At 46.1% G+C, this 21,892-nt stretch overlaps 1 protein-coding gene across 4 annotated transcripts in view; it reads right to left on the bottom strand.

The window, feature by feature from the left end:
- Window positions 1-21,517, bottom strand: part of LOC307206363 (histone-arginine methyltransferase CARM1-like) — a gene marked incomplete at its 3' end in the record, with an annotated part of 63,499 nt that extends 41,982 nt beyond the window's left edge. For all 4 annotated transcript variants that reach the window (XM_079959579.1, XM_079959577.1, XM_079959580.1 and 1 more), the window contains exon 1: window positions 21,328-21,517. In XM_079959579.1, the coding sequence (XP_079815705.1) occupies window positions 21,328-21,502 (175 nt within the window). In that variant the 5' untranslated portion in view covers window positions 21,503-21,517. The remainder of the gene's footprint in view (window positions 1-21,327) is intronic.
- Between the last annotated feature and the right edge of the window lie 375 nt (window positions 21,518-21,892).

The raw sequence follows: 21,892 nt of genomic DNA on the forward strand, positions 1-21,892 counted from the left end.
CTTTGACGTGCTTTCGAACTGCTAGGTTGGCAGGAGCAGGGACCAAGCAACAGGAGCTCACCCCGTTGCGGGGATTCGAACCACCGACCTTCTGATCGGCAAGTCCTAGGCTCTGTGGTTTAACCCACAATGCCACCTGTGTCCATTAGTGCCACCTGCGTCCCTCTTTCTGAAGTACCTTCCCCCAAAATGAGAAAAATGTTTCTTTGAGCATCTTTAGATGTGGAGGCCCATTCAAAGAAGCAATCTCTCCCGCGCAAGACAAGGTGGTACAACTGCACAGAGCGTGTTTATGTAGCATTTTCTGAGGAAATAATCACAGGCGTGGGAATAAGGAGACAGTCTGTTCAGATCTGGGCTGAACCAAGTGAGGACATTCTTTGAATCAGGCAAATGACATGACATTCTCGTCTTCAATTCTCTGCCACAAAAGGGAGAATCAAACATCAAGGTGCAGCACAGGATTGAACTGCTGTAACAGCACATCGGAAAACCCTGGGCATCATTGCAAAGAAGCAACCTTCTCGAAAAGCACATAATTCCCTCAAAATGTAGATGAAGTTAACATTCCTGATCTGCTGTATTTCTTCTGCTTAATGGAGAAACATTCTCCCTGAATTCCATCCGAACTCAGAGCAACCACACCAATAATTTTTCCATTAGGAGAAACACACCATACGAAACTCCTTAATTAGTTTCTGCAAGTGGTGCCAATGTGATTCCTTCTCACTGGAATTTGTAATTCTTTGACACATCATTACGTTCTTCAGACAAAAATATCTTGGAGGTCCCTGGCCACAGAGAGGTTAGGCTGGCGTCACCCAGAGCCAGGGCTTTTTCGGCTGTGGCTCCGATCTGGTGGAACGCTCTGTCACAAGAGACTAGGGGCCTGCAGGACTTGACATCTTTCCGCAGGGCCTGCAAGACAGAGCTGTTCCACCAGGCCTTTGGCCAAGGCACAGTCTGACCCCCTCCTTTGGCAATCCTCACAGAGCCCAATGGTTGCCATTAATCTGATTTGAAATGATTTTATAATGAAATGATTTTAGAATGTTGTATCATTTTACTGTTGTTAGCTGCTCTGAGCCCGGCTTCGGCTGGGGAGGGCGGGATATAAATAAATTATTATTATTATTATTATTATTATTATTATTATTATTATTATTACAGCTGTTTTAATCCTTCATGGCACATCATGAGAAATGTCTAATCTGAAACACTGTCATCTAACTACTTGCCATCTATGCTGCTTTTCTTCCCCCTGGTACTTTTCTAATAATAAAACTGCCATTTGTTGTCCTGCAGTTCATTTAATAATAATAATAATTTATTTATACCTCACCCATCTGGCCGGGCCTCCCCAGCCACTCTGGGTGGCTTCCAAAAAAATATTAAAATACAGCGATGCATCAAACATTAAAAACTTCCCTAAAAAGGGCTGCCTTCAGATGTCTTCTAAACATCTGGTAGTTGTTTTCCTCTTTGACATCTGGTGGGAGGGCGTTCCACAGGGCGGGTGCCACCACCGAGAAGGCCCTCTGCCTGGTTCCCTGTAACTTGGCTTCTCGCAGTGAGGGAACCGCCAGAAGGCCCTCGGCGCTGGACCTCAGTGTCCGGGCAGAACGATGGGGGTGGAGATGCTCCTTCAGATATACTGGACCGAGGCCGTTTAGGGCTTTAAAGGTCAGCTCCTTTCTTCCATCAACATGGAGCTGCTGCTCCAGAATATTGTAAAAGTTTCTGCCTCCCCCCAACCACCAGAAGAAGGAACAACTTCTTCAAAAAAGAAGCTCAACATTGCACTCATGATTTGGTCTTCATGGGACAATAATACGACAAGACATAATTCACAGGTCTTTTTCTCAATCTTGCTTAGTGAATGCATATGGTCATAAAATCTACTGATATTTTCTCACCACTATAATAAAATAATAATATAAAAAAGCAGAGACATCACCTTGCCAACAAAGGTCCATATAGTTAAAGCTATGGTTTTCCCAGTAGTGATGTATGGAAGTGAGAGCTGGGCCATAAAGAAGGCTGATTGCCGAAGAATTGATGCTTTTGAATTCTGGTGCTGGAGGAGACTCTTGAGAGTCCCATGGACTGCAAGAAGATCAAACCTATCCATTCTGGAGGAAATCAGCCCTGAGTGCTCACTGGAAGGACAGATCATGAAGCTGAGGGTCCAATACGTTGGCCACCTCATGAGAAGAGAAGACTCCCTGGAAAAGACCCTGATGTTGGGAAAGATGGAGGGCACAAGGAGAAGGGGATGACAGAGGACGAGATGGTTGGATAGTGTTCGCGAAGCTACTGGCATGAGATTGACCAAACTGCGGGAGGCAGTGGAAGACAGGAATGCCTGGCGTGCTCTGGTCCATGGGGTCACAAAGAGTCGGACATGACTAAACGACTAAACAACAACATAATAAAAGGGGCGGTGACATAATAGCTATAACTATCTGCAAATGGTTTTACAAGATGCAAAACTAGCACGTAGTTTGAGACCCATAGATGCAACCCATTTTGTTGCTTACTTATTTTTGGCAGAAAGAAGAAGATATATGTTTAGTTCACCATGCAAAAACTATTTTTCCTATTCTATAGGAAAAGAACTGTCATAGTTGAATGCTAGAATATGTAATTAACTTGTCTGAATATCCACTAATTTACCAGGTGCACAAAAGCAGGGGGGACAAAAGGAGTTTTTGCACAAAAGTGACATCTGATTAAGACACTAATATTTTGCATAGTTGCTGTCAAACTGTCTGTCTGGATTCAAAATCTATTAGAGCTTTGATATCCTGTTCAAATGCTACAGAAAACCAGAGATTTCTGTGTGGGTGGTTAGGCTGCAGAAAAGGAGCCTCACTTATTGATCAAGAGAGCAGCCCTATGGAAACAGGTTACAACTAACCTAAGAGAAGGATGAGATGGCAAGCACCAAGATCTACAGTGGTACCTCAGGTTACATACGCTTCAGGTTACAGACTCTGCTAACCCAGAAATAGTGTTCAGGTTAAGAACTTTGCTTCAGGATGAGAACAGAAATCGTGCTCTGGCGACGCAGCAGCAGCAGGAGGCCCCATTAGCTAAAGTGGTGCTTCAGGTTAAGAACAGTTTCAGGTTAAGAACGGACCTCCAAAATGAATTAAGTACTTAACCCGAGGTACCACTGTATTACTGCCGACTGTGTTAGAAACTCCTATCTATAAGCTAAGTGCCAAATGGCTCCTTAAACCAGAGTTACAGTTGCCAAAACGGAATATCTAGTTGCCATCTTGGGACCAGGCGGCTCAAAAGTTATATTTTTCAATGTGACTTTTTAGTTCCTGAAATTCATTCTGATTGTGCAGATAAAATATGGGAGTTGGAATTCTACAGGATGTGTTGCTGGGGTGTGAAAACAGTCCAGATCCATGGATCCCCAGGCACGCACCTCAGGTGCAATCCTGGTGCCTGGACATCTTCCCTTGCTTGCAAGTGGACAATACAAGATATACAACTTTATTATTGCATTAGCCGTGTGGCCATAGCATAATATACATAGAAATAACAGCATAAAATACGGGGGGAGGTAAAGGTAGATATCGTCCAAGGCGAATACGAGGATAACAAAAGTGACAGGGGATTTAAAACATCGAGTGACAGAGAATGCAAAAACAGGTTCGATTGTGCGGCATATCGACTACGGCTGTGGTGTTAAAGAAGAAGTTGGTGCCGCTTTCCTCTTCATCACACTAAGCAGGAAGTTAGCTGTCATCTCGGTAATCCAACAGTCAGAATCCTGCAGAAGAAGGGACACTATCCAGGGCTGGATTGGGAGATGAAGCTTGTTCACGAGAGGAATTAGAAACCGAGATCTTTCATCTGTCAAGTTGGTACAGAAGAGCATTACATGTTCCATAGTCTCCAGAGCCGTGTCGTTGCAGGGGCATGTTCTATTTGCAATGGGAGCTCTGGAATAGCGACCCGACAAAACTGCTGTAGGGAAACAGTTGAGACGGGCACAGGTGAAGGCCCTTCGCTTAGCCTCCGAAGGAATTGTAAAGCAGTATGGAGGGATCCCTTCAGGGGGTGGAATAGCTAGGGCTAAGCCTGAACACGGCCCTCTTGCATGGGAAGCTGTGTTAGAGAAGTCAAGTTGCTGTAACTTCTTTTTGATTGAAGGTAGGGCCGCTGGGCTAATACACTCTGAGTTAAAAACAGTTTTGCGGGTCAGATTGAGAAGAGAGCGGAATTTGAGATTAATTGTAGTTTTCCAAGGAGAATTATGAATATCTCTTAGGATCAGGTTGGAGAAACCACCTCTAATTCGAGCATCCGATGCTAATAGGTGGGAGCTATAGGAAATGGCTCGACTCCATGCTCGTTTTTCAATTGAGGGCTGGGCGAACTCAAGTCGTAGGGCTGCACCTGAGACACATCTCGGGACACCGGAAAGAGATCTCAAAAACATGTGAAGTGGGCGATCCAAGTTACCTGATATTGCTGTAGTCCATACTTCGCAGCCATATAGTAATTTAGGGACAACTTTAGCATTAAATATTTGAATTGCTGCTGGAAGGTGTTTGCCGCCCTTCTGGTGGTAAAATCGGACAATGGCATTAGAGGTCGTGGTTGCAGCAAGAGAGGCAGATTGTAGATGGGTGGTCCAGGAGAGATTATAGGTAAATATTAAGCCTAGATATTTAAAGGCTTTTACCTTTTCTAAGTAGCCACCTGTGATCTTAAGCGGCTCCAGCTTGAGTTTGCGGGAACGAGTGAAGTGGATGACTTTCAATTTTTTATAATTAATATTAAGAGCTTCCGCCTTACAATAGGCGATAAATGCATTAACTGTATTTGCTAGGTCCGCAGCTGTTCTGGATAAGATGACGGCATCATCTGCATAGAAAAGGGAAGCAACGGGGTGGCCTGCTAAATGAGGAGGATACTTAGTTGCTAGCTTCAAAGGGGAAAGAGCATCATGAAGATAGAGATTAAACAGTAAAGGGGCCAAGAGACAACCTTGTCGGACGCCCCTGGCCGTTGGGAATGGAGCGGTAAGGGAGCCGTTGGGACCAAATCGGACACGAGCTGTGGTGTTTGAATGAAGGGAAATAATTAGGGAGAGGAGGTGCGGATCAATTCCCAGATGGACGAGTTTGGACCATAATCTCTGCCTAGGAATGGAATCAAAGGCGGCCTCCAAGTCCATGAAAGCGGCAGACAGGTGGCCTTGCCTTGGTGCAGTGTATTTACTGGCAAGGTGATAAAGAGTTAGACAGTGGTCCATGGTTGATGCTGACTTTCGGAAGCCAATCTGTTCTGGTGGTAAAATGTTCCTCTCATGGACCCATGAAAGAAGTTCTTTCAGTAAAACAGCGGCAAATATTTTCCCCGGAATAGATAATAAGCTGATGGGGCGATAGTTCCTAGGGATGTTTGGCTGGCCGCCTTTGAAAATCGGAACTATTGTAGCTTCTCTCCAGGAGTCAGGGATGTCTAAGGCGGAGGAGATAGCGGTGAATACAGGAGTCAGCTGTTCACTCCACCAGAGAGGATCAGTCAGGAAAAGGTCCAACGGGACCATGTCTGGGCCGGGGGCCTTATTCCTTCGCATGGACATTATGATGTTGAAGATGCGGGTTGAAGTGAAGATTACTGAGGAGGTGGGACTAAGAGAACAGGAACAAAGGTCCAACGGGGATTGAAGGTGATCTGTAAGATGATTTGGAGAAGCGAAACTGGCTGAAAAATAGGCAATCCATTCGTCAGCGGAAATCAAGGTAGCTGAATTGAATGGTGCCGAAGGCCTAACTAAGCGCCAGAAGGAGCGGGAGTCATGCCTCTCTACAGCCGAACGAAGAGTGGACCAAGCCTCAAAGATGTGTTGCTGTTTCTTGCAATGAATCATGTTTCTGTATGCCCTTTTAGTATCTAAAAGCTCTGCATGGGCTTGGGGGTCGTTGGAAAATTTGATGATTCTGACCATTTTCCTAATTCGCCTTCTTAGGGCTTTACATTCCTTGTCAAACCACGGTGATTCAGAGAAAAAGCGTTGGTGAGTAGGCAAGGTAGTGGTTATGAAAGTTGTTGAAAAAACATCAATTAATTTCCGGTATTGGTCAGCGGGCAGAATTGAGTCAGAGAGAACTGCAGGCATATCAAATGATTTTTGTATGTCCAGAGCAAGAGAGGAACTGAGGCTTGTCCATTTCTTTGTTTTGTATACAGGGTAGCTTTGTGCCGTGGAACTATAGTTTGAGGGGACTGAAAATGGCTCTATTAGGTTTAACAATAGAGTCAATGGAAGGTGGTCGCCACCAAAGTATTCAGCCACTTCCATTTTTGTAGAGATTGAGAATAGCTCCGGCGTCAATAGAATGTAGTCAACAACACTGGCTCCCCGGGAAGAAATGCACGTTAACTGCTGTGAGGACAAGGGACTAACGTGTACATTTGCGATGCAGAGATCGTTTTCAATGGCCAATTGGGCCATCAGCCTCCCCGACGCATTTGTTATGGGATCAAGAGAGCATCTGTTTCCCCAGGGGGGCTGCAGGGGAGTGCTGCGGGAGATAATATAGCATCGTCATTGGGACCTATTCTTGCGTTAAAGTCGCCTAAGAGGATTTGAGGAAGTCCTGGGTTAGTTGTTTGAAGATCATGAAGCCAAGACGAAAGTTCAGACCACCTTTCATTACGGTCGGAATCATTAGTTGCTGGGGGCAGATATACTGTAGTTATCAACCATGGGCTTTTGGTCTTTGGAAGGTGGATCTTTATAGTGAGAAAGAAAGGGGAAGATTTAAGTTCCTCGCAAATAGTGAGGGATAAGCTGGTTGAAATAAGACAGGCGAGGCCAACTTGAGGGCGACCCCTGTTGGCTAGTTTGTGAGCACAGGAGTTAAAGGAACAATAATTTGGGAGAGCGATACTTTGTTGGGACCAGGTCTCTTGGAGGCACACAATGTCAAATGAAGAGATAAAGTTTATTGCCTCAGGATCCATTTGCTTTGTCGCCCAGCCATTAACATTCCAGGAAACAATTTTAAGGCTCTGAGGTGGGTTGGATGCGCCTTTCAAGGGAAGAACAACTTTTACTTGATTTATGGGTGAGGATTGAGCCTGTTTATTTCTAATGATGTCGAATTTCCGCGAAGATAGGGAACCGGCTGGTGTTTGCCTCTGGTCTGGTCGTTGTCAATTATTTCCCAAGGAACTTTTAGGGATTACTCTTTTGTGAGCCGTCCCATTGTTCTCCATGCATGGCAAACTGGCCAAAGGTTCTATAGTTTCGGCTGGTAAATGTTGAGTACTGACGTTAGTGGTCACCGGGCCTCTGAAGTGTGTTATCTCTTTCCGTAGGTATTCTTCCGGTACCTGATTGTGGCCTAATTCTGCCTCGTCTAGGTACCTCAGCTTGTCCCAAGAGCCTGGTGAGTTCACCTTGGGGATGGTTCTCCTTATTGAAGGTGATGTAGTGTTCTCTTCGGTGTGCTGGGCTTCCTTGATTGAAGGTAGATTAATCTCAGAGTGGACAATAAAAGGTAAAGGTAAGGGGACCCCTGACCATTAGGTCCAGTCATGGCCGACTCTGGGGTTGCAGCGCTCATCTCGCTTTATTGGCTGAGGGAGCCGGAGTACAGCTTCCGGGTCATATGGCCAGCATGACTAAGCCGCTTCTGGCGAACCAGAGCAGCGCACAGAAACGCCATTCACCTTTCCGCCGGAGCGGTACCTATTTATCTACTTGCACTTTGACGTGCTTTCGAACTGCTAGGTTGGCAGGAGCAGGGACCAAGCAACAGGAGTTCACCCTGTCACGGGGATTCGAACTGCCGACCTTCTGATCGGCAAGTCCTAGGCTCTGTGGTTTAACCCACAGCACCACCCGCGTCCCCCAAGTGGACAATAGCCAGGTACAAAATGCTCCTTGCGAATTTCAAACGCTGCTGGACAAAACAGAATGTGATTTTGTAGTTTTTTCTCTGTGCTGCATGGTATAATAATATGCCGTGTTAGAGAGCAGCTGATTCTACCCAGATTGGGTCTCTGATCTGAACTGCCAAACCTGATTACAAAGCAAGTCTTGGATCTGCCAATCACTCATCAAAGCGGTGGGCGGGGTTTGCAACCCGGTGCGGGTTTCCTGTGCCTGGGTTTGCTTGCTGGCCGTTGCTCCACCCCCTCTCCGCCTAGCCAATTGGCTGAGTCGGTGGAACGTGGGCCAGGTAGGGCAGGCTCCAGCCAACCATCTCTCCAGTCAGCCTTTGTGGCCAATGCTTCTGCTGTTGACATGCTACTGCCAACCCCACCTGCGAACACATTAGCTGAATGTGAATATCTAACTGCATCTGTAACATTGGCTCAACCTACACAGGCCTGGCTGGTGGATGTCAGGTGCCAATGGGGAAGAACTCCAGCAGCGCCTGGGCTGCAAGGAGCGCTGTGGCGTGCTGTCAGAGTAGAGTCGCACATGTTAACCTTTGCATGAAGGCATAACCCCAATAAATAAGTAGAGCTTCTTTTCCTCCCAAAGGAGCTTTCATTTACAGGAGAAAACTGGCAGAAGCCTTTTAGCGTAAGAGCTACGGACCATGTCTGGCAGGAGACTGGAAATCATTACAAGGCTGGGGTGGGGAGTAATAAACTCGACAGAGAGGCCCCCAAGCGCCACCTGCTTCCTGCCGCACAGTGTCGGACGGCCAAGATTAAAAGAAAGCAATGAATATGCATTGCTGGTTTTAAAATTAAACATTGATCAGGCAAAAAAAGAAAAATGATTTGAAGAAAAGGGGAAGGTGGAATTTTAGAATAGGAACACAGTCTGCTTCAGATGGTTCAATGAATAATCCATCTGCTCTGCACCAGGCCTCATCTGCACCGATGGCAAAAGAAAATATAAGTAAGAGCAGCCTGAATCTCAAGGCAAGGCCACCAGCACAGGGCCCTGACAGCAAAGCTTGCCAGTGTTATTAGCTTTACCAGATTCAAACACAAAAGTAGCTAAAAACATATATTTTAATGTGCAATGGCATCATTTGCAGTATCTTAATATCCTTCACTGCAAATGGCATATATTAATAGGGGGGATGTGTGCCAGTGATCTATGCTGCAAATTTAGTAATTCAAAAATCAGGGGGATATTTGCAGCCACAGAGTACAAAAATTGAGCATATGTTTCAGCAACAACAGTGCTCAGTTTTCTTACAGGAGGGTAAGAAGACACACAACACACAGCTTCATTTTCTAAAAATTGAAGTTGACACTTTTTTTATTAATACTAAATGCTGATGTTTGCGTGTAATAAAAACCTTAATGCAAAACTCCTGAGGAATAAGTTGTGCCTAACTTTGCTTTCACAGCTCAATGATATTTGAAATGAAAACTCTTTATCCCTTTGCTGAAAGTCTGTCTAGACTGCGCTTGTTTACTTGAAAAACAGATTTATCTGCAAGATCTATACTTCCATAAACATGTCTCCACTTTATTTTCCAATAAGAACTGGTTATTTCTCTTACTCTCCTCTGGGTTCCATGTATTATGATGTCAGGTGTGCTATAGCAGACTTAACTGTGATTAAACAAATACCATATGCACATGGGCAACAAAAGAGAACAAAAATTTCAGCCAAACATAGCAAAGCTGCAAGAACTGTAGCTTTCAAAAATGTGTTTGTCTGTTTAACTTTTTGTTCATTTTATATATCCACAACAAACACAATGGGATAAACAGATGAATTTACCATCACCAGAATAAAAAGCTTAACACATATACATTATGTTCTATGACTTCATTTACTTCTCTCTCTCTTACATTTTTTTCCCTTCCTTATTGTGACATTACTGATGTATTTTTATGTCACTTGTAAGCCACATTGAAAGGATGTGTGTCCTGGAAGGCAGAATACTGTTAAATAAATGTGTGCCTCTAAAAATAATGTGCTATTTGCATCCACAACAGTGTGTTTGTGTCTGTGTGTGTTGGGGGCTTTTAGAAGGAAAGGATTAACCACCACAGCCTGGCCCAATCGGAATTGCCATGCCAACAATCACTGGGTATTTTTTTTTTAAAGAATTAAGACTAGATCAAGTATTTGCATATCTCCTAGTTTGACCCCATACTGTACATCTTGAAATGAACCTTAAATATGTATCCAGTTTGTGTCACTGGCTGCTTCTTCCCCTAGTTTCCACAATAACATTCTGACAAACATTACAAAAACTAGCAGCAAATTTGTAACACTCTCCACTGGTGGTGTTTTAATGATTGAAAGCTTCTGCCCAGAGAAAACAGTGGATTCGCCAGACACAACTGGTGTTTGTGGTATGATACAATTATATTAGATTAGCATGATTTTGACATGCACTTCTACTCTGTGGTTACACATCAAATCCCTACTTTCCTTTAGGCAGATTTTGCAAGAAAGCGTGTTAAAGGAGCTCTCCAAAAATAGGAAACAGCGACAGGAAGAGCACGTCTTGCTGCAAAAATCTGAAGACACCACAGCTCTTGCTTACAAAGGAATATGATGAAGCTGTTTCATGCAGGAAAATAAACGCTAAAATGCGGCACAACAGCACGGCAAGTTTGGCATGGTTCTGCAGAAAAACTAGCAGCTCGTATGCAAGCAGCAAGAACAAAGCTGCAGGACGAAAGATTTCCAGTATAGGAGAGACAAAGTTCTATCATCCAGATTTTTATATTATGTTTTCTTTCTCCTGTGATCCAATTTAGGTTAGGAGGATGAACATTTTAGACGAGCTGTAGTCAATGCTAGTCCTACTCAGAGTCAATCCACTGAAAAGACTAACTTACTGTAGGTCCACTGATTTCAGTGGGTCTACTCTTGAGTAGAGACACGGGTGGTGCTGTGGGTTAAACCACAGAGCCTAGGGCTTGCTGATCAGAAGGTCAGCGGTTCGAATCCCCACGATGGGGTGAGCTCCCCTTGCTCAGTCCCAGTTCCTGCCAATCTAGCAGTTCGAAAGCACGTCAAAGTGCAAGTAGATAAATAGGTACCACTCTGGCGGGAAGGTAAACGGCATTTCCGTGCGCTGCTCTGGTTCTCCAGAAGCGGCTTAGTCATGCTGGCCACATGACCCGGAAGCTGTATGCCGGCTCCCTCGGCCAATAAAACGAGATGAGCGCCGCAACCCCAGAGTTGGTCACGACTGGACCTAATGGTCAGGGGTCCCTTTACCTTTACCTTACTCTTGAGTAAAACCTAGTTGGCTACAAACTAGGAGTTTTATGGCTGCTATCCCAGCATATACAATTTACTAGGGAAAGTCTCACTGAATGCCATGTAGGGCTGATGTTCAAGGCAGATGTGCACAGAATTGCAGGACCTGGGAGTGAAGGCCACTGGACTCTGTTGAACTTCTCAGCCGGCACAAATAAGAGTGTATTGCTATTCAAATTTCATGTAAGACTTCAATAGGATCTGAAAGTGATCTTCCTTTATCTGATTTTGTCTACTTCTGTACATCATTTTTTTTCTTCTGAAAATATAAGGTTCTCAGCCAACATTAATATGTGCTCCAAAGACAGAAGCACATGGAATCGGTTGACCCTTACATTTATTTACTCTTCATTATGATATTAAAGATCAAAGCACGTTTATGCCCTTCAAGAGATTATGATACTTTAAGAAGAAGAAAATCTATTTTCTCCTACAATTCTCATATACCATCAGAAGAGGAAACTACAGTGGTACCTCGGGTTACATATGCTTCAGGTTACATACGCTTCAGGTTACAGACTCCGCTAACCCAGAAATAGTGCTTCAGGTTAAGAACTTTGCTTCAGGATGAGAACAGAAATTGTGTTCCGGTAGCATGGCAGCAGCAGGAGGCCCCATTAGCTAAAGTGGTGCTTCAGGTTAAGAACAGTTTCAGGTTAAGTACGGACCTCTGGAATGAATTAAGTACTTAACCTGAGGTACCACTGTACATCCTTCCTGAAGTCTGACTAAATTCAACCACACATAGCTCTAAAATTGATTTTCTTTCACTGCAACAGATTGACAGCTCAGTTATGCAGACGCTGCTTCATTGACTTTAATCGGACAACACCTAGTTAAATGTAGCCAAGAGAAGGCACTTTCTTGCCTAGGCTGGCCAGTTCACAGAGATCCTTCGCTGAGCTGCTATGCAGTCTGCACTCATCCCTCAGGTGACACCCAAAGGAAGGGCCTTCTCTGCCCTGGGAGAAGTCAGGCAAGCAGCCACCCTGGACTGCTTTTAGGCACTTACTAAAGCCTTGTTTATGTGCTCATGCAATTGCTATGTTATCACCTAAAGGTAAAGGTAAAGGGACCCCTGACCATTAGGTCCAGTCGTGGCCGACTCTGGGGTTGCGGCGTTCATCTCGCTTTACTGGCCGAGGGAGCCGGCGTACAGCTTCCGGGTCATGTGGCCTGCATGTCTAAGCCACTTCTGGCGAACCAGAGCAGCACACGGAAACGCCGTTTACCTTCCCGCCAGAGCGGTACCTATTTATCTACTTGCACTTTGACGTGCTTTCAAACTGCTAGGTTGGCAGGAGCTGGGACTGAGCAACGGGAGCTCACCCCGTCACGGGGATTCGAACCGCCGACCTTCTGATCGGCAAGTCCTAGGCTCTGTGGTTTAACCCACAGCGCCACCCGCATCCCTCATGTTATCACATGCTTGGCAGGGGGTTGGACTCGATGGCCCTTGTGGTCTCTTCCAACTCTATGATTCTATGATCACCTAGCTCTTAGCATTTGCATTTTTCTACTGTGGATTCCCCATTTTATTAGTTTTATTGCACTGAAAGGTGTTACCGGTGTCTACATAAATCCCGTAAGAATGCAGTTGCCAGACAGAGACTTTTTGGTCCTCTCAGGCCTTGTGGGCTTTCTACTGGCACAAAATGAGCTGTTTTCAATGTTTTGTATCACTGGGGGTTAGGGACGCAGATGGCGCTGTGGGTTAAAGCCTCAGCGCCTAGGACTTGCCGATCGAAAGGTCGGCGGTTCGAATCCCTGCGGCGGGGTGCGCTCCCGCTGCTCGGTCCCAGCGCCTGCCAACCTAGCAGTTCGAAAGCACCTCCGGGTGCAAGTAGATAAATAGGGACCGCTTACCAGCGGGAAGGTAAACGGCGTTTCCGTGTGCGGCTCTGGCTCGCCAGAGCAGCTTTGTCACGCTGGCCACGTGACCCGGAAGTGTCTCCGGACAGCGCTGGCCCCTGGCCTCTTGAGTGAGATGGGCGCACAACCCCAGAGTCTGTCAAGACTGGCCCGTATGGGCAGGGGTACCTTTACCTTTTTTATCACTGGGGGTTACTATTGTTTCCTTGGTATATATTTTGAGTCCTGCACATTATGAGCAGCCTAGACAACACGACAACACCGTGTAAAAATATAACAACTAACATTAAACTGAGTGAGGAACCCACGGTTATTAATTGCATCTCGTCCCCAAATGAAAAGTCTGTTAATTGGTGGGTACAAAGTACAAAGTATATTTTACACGGATGGGAGGAAAGCGACCCCCACCATTATTCCAGAGCATCCTGAACAACAGCCCTGCCAAGGGATCAAGAGAGAATGAGCAGAACGTTGAAGACTGGGAAAGAATGTGGAAAACTGACTTGAAATTTACAGATTGTTGAAAGAAAATTATATGAAAATGATGTACAGATGGTACATAACACCAGTGCAAATAGGAAGAACGTACAAAACTGCTTCAAATATATGTTGGAAATGTAAGGAAAAAGGAGGGACCTTTTATCATATGTGGTAGGATTGCTGTAAAATTAAAAAATTATGGGAAATGATATTGAAGAATTGGGATGAATTGGGATGAACTGAAGAAAATGTTCCAATTAACATTTGTTAAAAAAAAACCCTGAAGCTTTCTGTTAGGGATTGTAGGAAAAGACCTGCCAAGAAAGTGAAAAACATTTTCATGTGTGCGACAATGGCGGCAAGAGTCTTAATAGCACAGGGATGGAAGAATGAAAAAGTCCTGACCAAAGAGAAACTGATGGACTATGCGGAATTGGCGAAACTGACATATAAACTACGTGATAAGGACAACTGTGATTTTAAGGAAGAATGGGAACCCTTTACAAAGTACCTAAAGAAACAACAAAATGAAGTGGACTCCTTGGCAGGTTTTGAATAAACACTCACAAACTTTTTAGTGATAATAGCCAGTCAGGTAAATTAAGGATCTATACAATTTTGTAACATGCAGAGAATAACATGTGTTGATAAACCAGAGAGAGGAGCTGAGGGAAGTCGGGGGGGGGGGTTACTTTATGGGGAGGGGGGAAATAGGGGGGGGGAATTAAGGATATGTTTTTTGATAATTCCTAATAAAAATATTTTTTTTAAAAAAGAGAGAGAATGAGCAGAATGATTTGGAAAGTCATCGGCGGAGGATGAAAATGTTGCATGTGAACATGTCCTGTGTGAGACATGCAAATAACAGTTTTCGACTATACTATACAATGAAGATAAAACACTTTCACATGTTTAGCCTGGAAAACTAACAATCTAATCATAAATACGGACATCTGTGTACAGATGGTGACAAACCACCTTGCCAACAGCCCCCCCCCCCACACACACTCTGAGTAATTCAGGTGAGACAGGCATGACCTTTAAAAACTTATGTTTACCTAAGCTTTTCTGGGCACGAGCTTTCCTTTCCTTTTGTGATATAACGCTGTGGTTTTAATCTTGTTTTTATCCACTTTAAAAGATAATTTTACTGAATGTTGTTTGCATTTTTACTGCTACTGAAATTAATTGTAAATTGCTTGGAGATCTGTTTGCTATACCTATATAAAATTTCTTGAAATAAATAAGAGAACTGAATGCCGAATGAGCAAGTCATAACTGCTCTTGCACACACAGAGTCTGTGAACATAGCATCAGCCATGAGCTCACTGTGCAGAGACCATGTACAACTGAGATCAGAAGCTTGTTTTTTCTTATGGGCTTCACCACAAACTATTTTTGCATAGTGTGCATTGGCTGGTCTTTGTATCCATCACAAATTTAGCTCCCCCCATTCTCCAAACAGTTTTAAAGTGTTTTAAACTGTGTAGAAAACAAACAAACAGCATCTGACATAATTTCCATGTGTTTGCTGCACTGGGAGTGAGGGGCATTGTGATTCTTCTTCAGAAGAGAACCATATGTAGGCAGAAAGACATCTATTACCAGCCACATGCTTGAATAAATCATATGATGGGTTGGTACAATACTCACATGAAGAATGTTAGCCCATAAAGGAATTTATTCCAGGACATCAGCTTAACACATAGTATTATTTCAATTTTTTGCATTGAAATATACCTTTTAATGTGCTGGCTGAATTGTTTTAAGCTGGCAATCAGTGATGAGGCTGAACATTACAACTCAAAATAATATTGCCAAAATAATAATTTCCATTCTGTTTAATGACAGTTTTGTTCTTAATAATAATAATAATAATAATTTTATTGTTTATACCTCACCCTTCTGGCTGGGTTTCCCCAGCAACTCTGGGCAGCTCACAGCATATATTGAAACATAATAAAACACACATTGAAAACTTCCCTAAACAGGGCTGCCTTCAGATGTCTTCTAAAAGTCAGATAGTTGTTTATTTCCTTGACATCTGGTGGGAGGGCATTCCACAGGGCGGGCGCCACCACCGAGAAGGCCCAGTACTGAGAAGGCCCTGCCTGGTTCACTGTAACCTCACTTCTCACAGGGAGGGAACCGCCAGAAGGCCCTCGGCGCTGGACCTCCATGTCTGGGGTGGACAACGGGGTGCTTAATGTGTTTAATTTGTTGGAAGCCACCTGGAGTGGCTGGGGCAACCGAGTCAGATGGGCAAATAATAATAATGATGATGATGATATCAGGGCTTCTTTTCAGGGGTACTAAATGGTACGCAGTACTGGTAACTATTTTGTTGTTAAAAAGTGTGGCACTTACTGTAACAACTTTAGGTAATTTAGATACCTCCTCATATTTCAAATAAATCTCTAAGAAATTTACAATTTTATTGAAATATTTCAAATGCAATAAATACAATTTTAATACCCACATTGTAAAGCAGCACAGATAAATTACACCAGATCCTCATAAACAACAACCATACTTTATATATGGGCAGGAATATTAGCAAAAGACATAAGCCACTGCCATTTTGCCTTAAGGTTCATTTATTCTGGTTTTCTCAGCAGAAGTTTTGTATTTATTTCCATTTTTATTGCTTATTTCTTCATGGGAAATGCACAGAGATTAAAATGGGAAGTATCAAAAGAAGATTCTTACCAGACAGGCAGTTAAGAAAAGGATATAATGATACATTCACTACAAAACAGATGCTACAAACAAGGTTTTGTAGCCAATGCTAGTCCTACTCAGAGGAGACCCAGAGAAATGAACGAGCCTCAGCTAGAAATGCCCATTATTTTCACTGGCTCTGCTAGGACAGCCCAAGGTAAAGGGCCCTGCGTTCACAGGAATGTCACAGATCAGGCACCAAGAGTGTCCCTGAACACACAGATATACAACGTGATCAAAATAATGTTGCTAAAGGATAGTTTAATCTCATCCTCACGGCTTTTATTGTCAACGCAACTTTCCCTTGAGACGAATTAATATCTCATCCACCTGACAGCGACAACAATTTAAAACAGACTTCATCTGTGTGAAGAATCCCACGGCTCCTATGAATTCAGGCGAAACCAAGAGCTCCAGCATCAGGATCAATATTTGCCTCTGAGACACAAATTCTCTTTCTCCCCCTCCACATTCAGTACTCAAAAGCACAAAACAGCCGCTGTGTTTTCTCCTAAAGCCTTGGAAAGGCTGGCGCTGAAGTTTTCTGAAACACTTCCTGGTAAGATCACTGCTTCCATCATCTGTGAAAGAGCCGGCAAAGCATTTGGCATCCGCACGGCCGGATCCTGAGCATCAGAGCAGCATCCCAGGAGAAGCCGCTACAGGCCAGGCGGGGAGAGACACCTTGGCTGCCGCCCAGGGGCAGATTCTGCAGAAAAGGACTAGATCAGCAGGTCTTGGGGGTTCGTTTCCAGAACCTTTGAAGAAAACCTTCCCAAGTCACACACACATAATAATCCAGAAAACATTTCAGCTTTCTTCCTTAGCACAGAGAAGAGCCCCCTTCTTAGGGAGCATCTGCACTGATCACAAAATTAGGTTTGGCCCTCCATTAAGCACTTCAGAAAAACAGCCCACCTTGGCCAAAGGCACTTTGCTCCAATACAGCTCAGGGCTGCTATCCCCTTCGCTACAGAGGATTTTTAAAAAAGCGAATCCCCCCTGCAATCATTTCTCAAAAATTATCCCACATTTTTGAAATTTTAATTTTTTATATATAATAAAATGTTTTGTACAAATCATGATGCTGGTAGGGAATCAACTTAAAAAAAGAATTCTTTTTAGAAAACAATCCAGTCTTCTTTGGCAACATATAAAAATTGCTCTAGTGTTGAGCATGCAGCTTATTTTTCTTGTTCAAACTAAAAGGATAATGCAACACACATGGCTGAAATTTTACCTTTTTAATGTCTGACATCTTAAAATATTATTCCGTTTATTTGCAATGTTTATATCCTGCTGTATACTCAAGTATAGCTCAATATGGTTATTTTAAGCCTCTAATGTTCCCCTAATAGTGCTTTTGAGTATCTACTGTCATTTCTGCTATATTTTTAGCACAATCTTGATATTAGTAATGGAACATATTTTATTTCTCGCACATTTCAGAAGTCAAAAAGATTTCCCCAGCAGCGGTAGCAGTCGAAGATAGTGCCGGCCCCAGGGAAAGACAAGTTGTGGCATGAAGTTGAACTGAACTTGTTTTCCTCAACCTGAGTCAAAACTTTTTGAAAGTCTTGCAGCGCCTTTTAGGGACCCCTACCTGCCTTTAACCACCAAAGGATTCCCTCCCCCATCCGATTTCTGCCCTCTGCATCAGGTCGCTTCACCCTGTTGCATAGTGGGATCTACTCTGGACAAGAGGAGCCATAAATGGAGCTGAGTTATGAATATGGCTGAGCGATATCAGTCTTTTAAATAACGGTGTATCACTATATCACCAGCTAAACATCATGCTATAGTGATACATTGCTATGTTGAAAAGGAAGGAACACCGGCCCTGCGAGGCTCTGGGGTGAAACTGCCACAGCTCCACCTCCACCTCCTGTGCAACTCCAGGGACAGGAAGAAAGCAGGCAAGCCTCACAGCTGAAGGCTTCATCCTGCTCTGGGCCTCAAACCGGTCCTGGACATTGATGCATCACCCAGGCCTAGTTACAAGCAGGCCGTAAGGGATGTACCCAGTGTCAGCATCACCCTTGAGCCAGTGTCACCAACTGGACTCATGCACTTCAACCCCGACTGGGCTAGGCGGGCTGGGTAGCACTTCCAGAGACCACCTTTTACACAGCAACAGGTCAAAGTGCTGTGGACTCACAGCTTAGAGTTGTGAGCACCGGATTCACTTCCACAATACAGTCGTCGCACAGCAGAGTATAGCAGAGTCTGGCAGTGTATACACGACTCGGAGAGCAGCTCTGTAGAATATGTTCTTTTATTCTATAACTACAACTATAATACAAAACTATATACAGAGCTAAATAGGTCTAAGCATAAATGAATGCTGCACAGAGTGTCTGCAGCTGCTCTTAGCAGCAACCTTATCTCTACACACGATCTCTAACACTCAGTCTCTCTCTCCCCCCCCCCCCCCCCGACACACTGACTGACTGACTGACAGGATGTGCCTGATGTCTTCCCTGCCTGGAGGCACCTGCCTGGGGATCCATGGATCTGGACTGTTTTCACACCCCAGCAACGCATCCTGTAGAATTCCAACTCTCATATTTTATCTGCACAATCAGGAAGCAAAAAGTCGCATTGGAAAATACGACTTTTGAGCCGTCTGCCCCCCCAAACGGCAACCAGGCATGCCGTTTTGGCGCCTAGCTTATAGATCTGAGTTTCTCCCACTGCCTGTGTGCCTCTTGAGGGTCCCCCCCCCCTTTGCCAGGGGTCCACTCCATTTCTAGCCCCTGCACTTGTCTCCTTGGCTCTGAGGCTCAAGCACCACTTGGGACACGATGAACAGAAGATCCACAAAATATCTCTAACCCACTATAGTAAAAGGTAAAGGTACCCCTGCCCGTACGGGCCAGTCTTGACAGACTCTGGGGTTGTGCGCCCATCTCACTTAAGAGGCCAGGGGTCAGCGCTGTCCGGAGACACTTCCGGGTCACGTGGCCAGCGTGACATCGCTGCTCTGGCGAGCCAGAGCCGCACACGGAAACGCCGTTTACCTTCCCGCTGGTAAGCGGTCCCTATTTATCTACTTGCACCCGGAGGTGCTTTCGAACTGCTTGGTTGGCAGGCGCTGGGACCGAGCAACGGGAGCGCACCCCGCCGCAGGGATTCGAACCGCCGACCTTTCGATCGGCAAGCCCTAGGCGCTGAGGCTTTAACCCACAGCGCCACCTGCGTCCCCCACCCACTATAGTACCTTAATGCAAAAGCCCTGTGCTCTAGACAACGGAGAAAGCCCAGGTTCCCCATGTGCCAGAATGTTCTCAGGCCCGTGACTGCCAGACAGCTGAAGTCCAGAGCAAAGGAAACACACTAAGAAAAAGGCACGGTAGCTTCTTCTAAACTGTGTTGCTTTCATTCACTCGTAAAATATACTCATAAGCCACGTTTTGGCCCTAGCAGCCGAAAATAAAAAATAAAAAATAAAACACTAATACGAAAATTAAGCAACAAACCAAATAAAGAACATGAACCCACCCACACATATACATTAAGACCAAGAGGAATGGAATCAAACCTCCACCAATTAAAAACAAGTAAAAGCTGCCTGGAAGAGTAGGGGGGAGTTTAGGACAGGCATCCCCAACCTGCGCCCCTCCAGATGTTTTGGCCTACAACTCCCATGATCCCTAGCTAACAGGACCAGTGGTCAGGGATGATGGGAATTGTAGTCCAAAACACCTGGCGGGCCAAAGGTTGGAGATGCCTGGTCTAGGAAATGCCTTGGTAGGGCATTCACAGCTGGGGTGCTGCCACAAAAAAGGCCCTGCTCTGTGTTTCCACCAACCTCAGCTCTAGAGGACAGAAGAAACTAAGAAGTCGACTAGAACACAGCACTTTCCCCCCGCTCTCCCCCCCCCCGGGGGTCCTTCCACAGCCCACCCACCACCAAGGCCTACACACTTGAGCTCAAAGCTTGCTTATGGGCTTCCCAGGAGTAACTGGCTGGCCACTGTGAGACCAGAATGCAGAACTAGGTGGACCTTTGGCCTCATTCAGCTGCTCTCTTCTGTTCCTGGCTAGTCAAGAAGGCAGGGCATCCTTAGCAAGCCATGATGGCCAGGAAAAAGCCCCCAGCAGAGTCCCCTTGGGCTGGGCTGCCTGCCCTTTCCCCTGCCCTTCTCTCCCGCTTTGCAGCAGGCAAAAGCAGGTGCTCCTCTTGTTCCAAGCTGCTGTGATTGCTCTATTTGTTCACTTTTTAAAATGCAGTTAAGATAGGTGCCTCCTTAATGCAGGAGCAATCAAGTGCAAGTCCTCCATCTCGGACAGAAGCTCTCTGTTCAATGTCAGAACTCAAGCAGGAATCCTTCTGCAGGAGGGGTTAAGCCAAGTGAGGACTCACTAAGCTTTGAACCCAGAACATTCTGCACGAGGGAGCTCCACAAACAGACTCCTTTAACCCTGCACATTTGTGTCATGCCATTCGGTCAGATAATAATAATAATAATAATAATAATAATAATAATAATAATAATTTATTTATATGCTGCCTATCTGACTCAGGGTGGCTTCCAACACATTAAACCATTTGCCAGAACTGCAAAGAGATCACCGGAGATCACCTAGCTATCTCTGAGCATGGGCAGACTGCCTTTCAGTCCCCGGGAGTTACAAAACGCAGAGGGACCCTCTCCGATTCGGAATGGCAGAGCAGGGCTTCCGGGGAGAGTCTGCCTCTCCTTCGCTCTCCCCTTCCTTCTTCTGCCTCCCAGCTTCCCGGAGTGAAGACGCGACTCCGCGGGTGCGAGCTCAGCTCCCCCTCCTCCTCGCCAACTGCCCATTCCACGGGAAAAGCGTAACGTGTGAACGGCTCCCCCCCTTTCCCCAGACACGCGTTTGATTACTCCGAGCGCCTTTCGGACGTGCCCCGCGAGGCAGCCCTTGCCAGTGCCTTCGGGGGACGAGGGAGCCGCGCGCCTGGCCCTGCTGCAGCCCTTCCTTCCCTCCTTCCCTCCCCGCGCGCCCTTCCGCGCCCCTCCGCGCTGCTACTTCACCGTCGGTCACGGCCAGCTCGGCTTCTCCGTCTCTGGGCTGCAGCTGCAGGCGGAGCGCCTTGGCCCCGGCGCGGAGCAGGAGCGGCCCCTGCGCCAGCTGCTCCTCGCTCACCAGCCGCAGCTGCACCGCGAAGCGCGGCGCCGTCGGACAGGCCGACCCCGCCGGGGCAGCCATGCCGCCTCCTGCCCCGCGCACAGCCCAGGCGGCCGTGGCTCCTCCTCGCGCCAGACCCGCGGCTGCAGCGGGCGGACGAGCCTGGCGGGCACGAGCCTGGCGGCCACGCGCCGGCCGGGCTCCCCGTCGGAGGCGCCTCGCGCGGCCACGCAAAGCAAAGCAGCCTGCTCCGCTCCCCCCCCCCCAGCTAAGAAGCCACGAGCGCGCGCGAGCGCGCCCGACCCGTCCAGCGCAGCCCAAGTTGCGCTCCGTCGAGCTTCGCGTTGGCAAGCAGCGACGCCCGGCGGCAGCCCCGGGAAGCGCGCTCTCGCGCTCTCGCTCGCTCTCGTGCGCCCCGCCGGACTGCAGCCGCGCAGGAGATGCGCCTTCTTGGCGGGGGTCGCGGCAGCC

The sequence above is a fragment of the Podarcis cretensis genome, assembly GCF_951804945.1.
Source record: "Podarcis cretensis genome assembly, chromosome: 17".
NCBI lineage: Eukaryota > Metazoa > Chordata > Lepidosauria > Squamata > Lacertidae > Podarcis > Podarcis cretensis.